Here is a 7,410-nt window from a genome sequence, read left to right on the forward strand (position 1 = left end):
AATACACACTGTTTTCGGGCTTTGATTTTTAACATGTTTTGCTGGCAAGAAGTAGTGATAGTTCTACGCAACTTGCTGTCATACAGAGTGGCACAGACAAGCTGAGGAGTCAAGAAGGGCACAGTCAGGGCAGATCCAGCTGAGTAGGAGCACCCAGAGAGTCACCCCAGTGTCGCTTGTGTGAGCACCCCACCTCTCCCCTGCTGCGGGTCCACCCAGCTCGACAGAGCGAGCGACTGCCAGGCCCCAACCCCTAATCATCAGCTGGGGAGGGGCAGGGACCTGCGCCTGTGCACTTACGACTTGGTGTATCTGACGCCCGCGGCTTTGCGGTCCAGGATGCCATAGCCCGTGCCAATCACCTCCTTCGTCTTGCCTGTTTCCTCAAAGGCTGACTTCAGCTCCACGGCGACGTATTTGCACACTGCAGTGGGGGACACACAACCCTGCCAGGCCTGAGTGTGCCAGAGCCTGGTTGGGGGGCCAGTGCCCAGCAAGACAACCCAGGTGGGCAGCCCTTCCAGCCTGGCCAAGGTGCTGCTCAAGGAGGGCAGGCCTTAGTGCCACCAAGTGCCCTCATGCTCCTCGGTACTTCTAAAAGCGTCACACATAGCCAGGGTGGTGATGCACACAGGTGGCTGAACCAGGAGGATCGCTGTGAGTTCAAGGCCAGCCAGGGCCATCTAGCTAGCTAGCTCAAAGCCAGTCTAAACTTCTTAGTTTAGAAGTGTCAAAAGAAAAGCTAAATCATATATTCGATTCCCAGCACCACAAGGAAAAAAAGAGGGCTGGGTCGTACCTCAGTAGTGGCATCCTTGCCTAGTATTCGTGAAGCCCTGGGTTCAAGTCCCCCATACCAAAAATAAAATGAAACAAAATAAACCTGCTATTTCTTAACTCTCACCAAAAGAAAAAGCACTGTAATTAGTTGGCTAGAAAGTAACTGACCTCAGAGTTACATCTGTTAACCAATGATTTGGTCACATTATAAGAAATGAGATTTTGGGGCTGGTGAGATGGCTCAGTGGTCTAAAGCACCTACTTAGAACAAGTTTAGCAATCAATCCCCCAGCACCACATGCCAGCCAGCCCCGCCGCCGGTGGGCTGAGCTGGCCACACACACACACACACACACATAAAATAAATAAAAATTAAAAAAAAAAAAGAAATGAGATTTTAAGGAAAAGACAGACCTGTCACTACGATTTACTTCTGACACAGCCCAGGCTTTCTCTCTACAAACTCATGGCCAGGCCAGGCAACTCAGGGAGACCCTATCCCAAAATAAAAAAGCCTGGGCCTGTGAGTTGGCACTGAGCTCAAGCCCCAGTAACACACAAAAACAGCTGCAAATAGGACCTTTCACCCGACCTACGCCAGCATGCGCCTCTCTTGTGCTTCACAAGAACAGGCACTATCTCTGTAACAAAACCATTACAACACTTGGAAAATTAATAGTAAACGCTTGTCACCTAGTTGTCCCTGTTAACATTTCCCTAACTCTCCCCCAAATGTCTTATATGGCCATTTTTGCATTTTTTAAAAAATTTATGTATTTTGTACAGGGTCTCACTATGTGTCTAAGACTCATAGTGGTTCCCCTGTTTTCAGCTTCCCCAAGCACTGGGATTACAGGCCTGCAGCACTATGCCCATAGTCAGTGGCCAGCACAGCACGCCCAGGGACGGGGCCAGTGCAGCATGTGGTACTGGGGATCAAACCCTGGTCCCATGTTTGCCTAAGCAGGAGCTTAGTCTGCTGAGCTACCTCACGGGCCCTTGGTTTTGGTTTTTGGAGACAGGGTCTTTTTTTTTTTTTTATAGGATTTTTTTTTAAAATTTATTTATTTATTTATGTGTGTGTGTGTGGCCAGCTCAGCCCACCAGGGTGCGGGGCTGGCTGGCATGTGGTGCTGGAGGATTGAACCGTGGTCCCTGTGCTTTGCTAAACTTGTTCTAAGTAGGTGCTTTAGACCACTGAGCCATCTCACCAGCCCCTGGAGACAGGGTCTTGCTATGTAATTCACGCTGGCCTTGAACAGCCTGAATGGCGGGATCACAGGCCTGCGCAACCACCCTTGGCTTCTTCATGGCTGTTTTATCTCGACTTCATGGGTTCCAGAGCCGCTGTCTATTCCTGCCACATGAGTGTGTGCTGCCTCCTTGGAGAGGCCTTGCCTGGCTGTCTCTGGAGGCTCTCAGTCATTTCCTTCCCTTCCTCAGTCATTAAGCAACTCCTGTGTGGCAGGCACCACTAGGAGCAGACAGAAACAAGGTTCTCTCTTTTTTTTTTTTTTTTGATACAGAGTCTCACTATGTAGTTCTGACGCATAGTGATCCTCCTGTCTCAGCCTCTCCAGTGCTGGGATTACAGGGATGTGCCACCATGCTCAGTTTCGGTGGCCAGCATGGCACGCGGTACGGGGGATTGAACTCAGGACCTTGCACTTGCCAGGCAGGTGCTTTACCCTTCAAGCTATCTCCCCAGCTCAAGGCCCTCTTTCCAAGACATTGAGCCTCAAAGAGGAGGCAGCCGTGTAGACCATCACCACACTGATGCCTGCTAGATTTTGCCACCTATTCTCTTTTTTTTATTTATTTATTTTATTTATTTATTTGTGTGTGTGTGTGTGTGTGTGTGTGGCCAGCTCAGCCCGCCAGGGGGTGGGGCGACTGGCATGTGGTGCTGGGGGATTGAACCGCGGTCCCTCTGTTTTGCTAAGCTTGTTCTAAGTAGGTGCTTTAGACCACTGAGCCATCTCACCAGCCCCGCCACCTATTCTCTTAACGGACATTGCATTAAACCTCCACTCTGAGCCAGGAGTGGTGTGGCACGTCTGTAGCCCCGGCACTCGGGAGGCTGAGGCAGGAGGAAGATCCTTGAGACCAGCCTGGGCTACAAAGTAAGCTCAAGGCCAGCCTGAACTGCATAGGGAGACCCTCTCTAAAAAGACAAAAGCAAAAACAAAACAGAAAACCTCCACTCTCCTTAAGCCCTCCAGAACTAATCCTACCCTACCCACTCTGATTTCAGCTCTACAGCCTCCTTCCTCTCCCTAGACTACAAGAGTCACTAATGTCCCCATGTACTGGATGTTCCCGTGTCTCCACACAGTTAGGACTGGGGCATCTTGGTCAACACAGTGATGCCTGTAGCCGAGTGGCAGCTGAGGCCTCAGAATGGAATTCAGCCTGCAGGCCAAATGCTACCTGCGCTGTACAACACTGACAGCAGAACGCAGAGATGTGCGGTCAAAATATATGGGGTTCAAAAAAATTTTTTTTCTTTAAATGCTGTTTAAAGTTTAAGATTTTATTACAACTGGCAGGCATGGTGATGCAGGCCTGTAATCCCAGTGCTTGAGAGGCTGAGACAGGATGATTATGGCCAGCATAGGCTACAGTCAGTTCCAAATAAGCCTGAACTACAAGAATCCCCCCAAAATTCCCCCTTCCTTGGGAACACACTCATCCTTTTTTTTTTTTTTTTTTGTGGGACCGGGGATTGAACTCAGACCCTTGTGCTTGCCAGGCAAGCGCTTATTCCACTGAGCCTTCTCCCCAGCGCCAACACACTCATCCTGTCATCCTCTCCACTTTCTGCAGCAGATCTAGACTTCTCTTGCCTGAGTGTCTTCATGAGATGTGATAATATATATATATATCTGCTGCTGTCCACCAGAATAACAGGCTAGTAAAAACATGATGCTGTGTCCTCACCTACCTCAGTCACTGGATCTGGTACCGTGTGACCTCTGGGGCTTGCCCAAAGTCAAAGTGACATGAAAGGGAGACATTCTGAATCAATTTAGGATATCACACACCCGGGGCAGTGCAACTACAGACACTCAAGAAAGAGGGCTCCAGAGCTGCTGCAGAAAGCAGCAAGAACGATGGGGTGAGTGTGCTCGAAGCAAAGAAGATTCTGAGGGGGGTTCACTGCGATGTCCTTCACTGTAATAATTTTTTTTTATGTATTTAGTACAGGTCTACAGGATCTCATTACACAGATCGGACTCGGAGTGACCCTTCCTGTTTTTCAGCCTCCAAATGCTGGGATTATAGGCATGTACCATCACCCCTAGTCTCATTTGCCCTCTCAGCCCGCCCCAGGGGCTAGGCCCATCCAGCAGGCCGGGGATTAAACCCCAGGTCCCTATGTCTGCTTAAGCAGACACTTTAATCCGCTGAACTGTCTGGTGTGCTCTAATAATTTTTTTTTTTTTTTCTAATTTTAGGGCAGAGTCTACAGGGTCTCACTGTGTAGATCTGCCTCTTCGTCAGTCTCCTGTTTTCAGCTTCCCAAGCGCAGGGATTACAGGCGTGCTCTACCACGCCCAGTCTCAATCACCCTGGGGGCAGGGCCGATTAAGCTCTGCCTAAGCAGGTGCTTTTATAATAAAATTTTTAAAGTAAAACTAAAACAAAATGTATACGCAAATCATCTTCACCTTCTCCTTCTCCTTCTTTCTTTCGGAACCGGGGATTGAACTCAGGCCCTTGCACTTGCCAGGCAAGCACTTATTCCACTGAGCCATCTTCCTGGCCCCATCTCCTGAAAGTCTGCTTGATGCAATTCTGTCCTGAGCACACTGATCGATGGCTTGCAGGACTCGGGACACACAAACACTCCAAGTTCTGAGCTGTGACCTCCGGTCCAGGGTGCACTAAGGTCACCCCGCCCCCTGGCCCTCCCTCATCCACCCCTGGCTTTCCTGTCCTCCAGGCCTGCATTCCTGGAAGCTCAGCATTTCTCTTGCTCCCCCCTACCCTGTCGCCCCTACTCTCCATGTACAGTATTCCAAGGGGGGAAAGCCAAAGCCTGGGACACTTTCTCTATTCTATCCGTCAGCCACAACCTTGCTTCCAACTCTTCCAGATGTAGCCTCTGGAGAGCCCTCCAGGAATCCCGCTTGGAGGAACCCATGGCACAGGCCCCCCCCAACCCCAGGCCCCAGTGGGCATCTGCCTGCTCCTTTCTGGGCAGCTCCTCCTTGCTCCAGCCAGAGTCTGTTCTCACCTGGACAGCAAGCCTGAAGGCAGGCTTTTCTAGCCAGACTCTGTCAGCACTTAATAACAAAACTGCAGTAATGGTAATAAATACAACATTAAGAGCAGCCTACGGGCGGGCGGGAGTCTGCCAAGCTATTCTGTAACTGGAAATCCCTTGTAAATTAACCTTCACCAATTATAAAATGAGGCTGGGCTAGAAAGATCTCTAAGATCTTTGCCAGCTCTGGGCTTCTGGGTCTGTAGATGTCTCTCAAGCCAAAGAAATGTGAGCCTCTCAGGCCGTGAGAATCCTAAGAGGAATGGGGGGACTCTTTGGTATCAGAATAAATCAGAAAGCAAAGAAAAGAGGAAGAGAAACAACCAGAGATCAGTCAGGAGTGGAGGAAGAGGCGCAGAAAGCACCTGACAGGTGGGACCCACTCAGGTTTCCAGTGAGGTCTGGGGTCTCTGGAACAGCTCACTTCTCATCAGGCAAATGGAAGGATTATGTGCACCAAACCACTCACTGCACGTCCAGAGCTCAGGGAACATCTGGCCCAGTGCAGGCTTTGCATTAGGATGAACCTGATTCACAGCCAACTTGCTGGATGGCCTGGAGTGAAGGGGTGGAAAGGAAAGAGTGACTGGAAAGGTCACAGTAGAAAACTGAGAACTGTCCGGGATCCCTGGCCAGCTCTCGCAAACACCTGCTTCCCCTCCTTTTTGTTTGTTTTTTGACACAGGGCCTCACTGTGTAGTTCAGCCTGACTGCAAACTCACTGCCATCTTCCTGCTTCAGCCTCCTGAAGGCTTCGATTACAGAAGCCGGCTCCTGCTTCTGCTTCTTCGTTTCGGGGACTTCCCTTTTCTCAGTATTTCTAAAACCTTCCTCCTTTACCCACTTTTGCCAGGCCTCCTCCAGAATGTCCGTCTTAGGGCCTAGGACTTTCCTCCTTCCGCCATACCCGTGCGACCCCCATTTCACCGTTCCAGTTCTAAACACTCCTCCTGAGTGCTTACCAGAGAGTATCTAAGACAAAGTCCCTGTCCACAGGAGCTGTCAGAGGGGCCACTGCGCACTGCACAGCGGAGAGGGAAGCCAGGGGAGTCTCAGAGCCGCTTCTCCGTTTCAAGTTCCTCAAACTCGTCGGGGCTGCCGAGCCAGGCCTGCCCTGCTCTAGGCGCCCCTCTCCCCAATTCTCACACGCCTACTCTACCCTGCAGGCTCCGGCACGTCGTCTTCCCGAGGCCCCCTGCACCTCAACTGCAGGTAGAATCCGCGGCTTCCCCCGGCCCCGAGCCCTGCGCGTCCCCTGTCACGGGATCTCCGGCACCCCAGTGCCCAGCACCCACCCCAGCACCCAGCCCAGCACCCATGCAGCACCCAGTAGGTCCCAGCAACCCGCCCCAGCCCGGACCTTAGCCCCGCCCCCGCCCCGCCCCCTCACCTTCGCATTTGCTGGGCAGCCGGACCCAGTCGGTCTCTTCTGCCCAGGCCTGGCTCGGCCCCAGCTCCGGGGCTGACAGCAGCAGCAGCAGCAAGGGGAGAAGCAGAAGGCAGCGGGGCGCGAGCTCGATCAGCGACTCCATGGCACTGGCGGACCGGATCCGCGCCGACCAGGAGTCGCTTCCTCCCGCGGCGCGCGCCCAGCAGCTTCCCCGCGCCGCTTCCGGGACTGCGCACGTGCCTCGGCGTAACCACGGCAACCGCGAGCCCCCTTACACCCCTTTCCCCCTCGAGGCCTCAGCCCGCCTTCCTAACGGACAGATGATACATCCAATGGAATTTCTCAGGGTTTGCCTTCTAGCCAATAGAAGACGAGTCTTTCTCGGTTTTGGCTAATAAGAGAGCCGATGGTGGCTTCAGGGACCTATGGCTACGTTTTCCCCACCCCTTCACAGAGGGTCTGGGAGAGGTTGGAGGACCTGGACCCTGGGACTAGAGCATCGGGTCTGGCCCTGCCTGGGCGGGTATGGACGCCCTGGTGAGGAGGATGTGGGGAAGACTTTGTCCGTGGTTTTCTCCTCTTGCTTAAGCATCACTTCCTACCTAAGGTCCTAAAAGCCTCGCTGAACGCTATCCTTGCTTGAGACGTTTCTAGGTAAATGGATGATAAATGAAATAAATCAGACACACGTGTAAATACTGCATCGTTTCTCTGGTGTGAGAAACCGGAAGTGTAAATAAGGACCAAACTACGATATTGAGAAATGGGAAGAAAATGTTCAAATGGGGAGGGGAACTAGAGAGGGGGAGGGGAAAAGGAAAAAAGAAAAAAAGTTTTTGTTTTTTTTTTTAAATTTTATTTGTGTGTGTGTGTGTGTGTGTGTGGCCCGCTCAGCCCACCAGGGGGTGGGGCTGGCTGGCATGTGGTGCTGGGGGATTGAACCGCGGTCCCTGTGCTTTGCTAAGCTTGT

General features: G+C 51.9%; 1 protein-coding gene and 1 long non-coding RNA gene across 4 annotated transcripts in view; one reads left to right on the top strand and one right to left on the bottom strand.

Annotated features, from left to right (window-relative positions):
- Cnpy3 (canopy FGF signaling regulator 3) overlaps positions 1-7,153 on the bottom strand; it is an 11,969-nt gene extending 4,816 nt beyond the window's left edge. The window contains exons 1-2 of one of the 3 annotated variants that reach the window (XM_004624136.2): positions 6,441-7,153; positions 301-424 (exon numbers count right to left, since the gene is read on the bottom strand). In XM_004624136.2, the coding sequence (XP_004624193.1) occupies positions 301-424; positions 6,441-6,582 (266 nt within the window). In that variant the 5' untranslated portion in view covers positions 6,583-7,153. Of the gene's footprint in view, positions 1-300; positions 425-1,194; positions 1,313-6,012; positions 6,211-6,440 lie in introns of those variants that run through there. The other 2 variants (XM_023719837.1, XM_023719835.1) reach the window with 2 other exon arrangements.
- On the top strand, positions 5,813-6,576 carry LOC111817836. The gene is made up of 3 exons (XR_002821939.1): positions 5,813-6,018; positions 6,217-6,379; positions 6,488-6,576. It is a non-coding gene; the product is annotated as an uncharacterized LOC111817836 (long non-coding RNA).
- Positions 7,154-7,410: the final 257 nt, after the last annotated feature.

Source organism: Octodon degus, unplaced genomic scaffold (assembly GCF_000260255.1).
Source record: "Octodon degus isolate 3935 unplaced genomic scaffold, OctDeg1.0 scaffold00005, whole genome shotgun sequence".
Classification (NCBI taxonomy): domain Eukaryota; kingdom Metazoa; phylum Chordata; class Mammalia; order Rodentia; family Octodontidae; genus Octodon; species Octodon degus.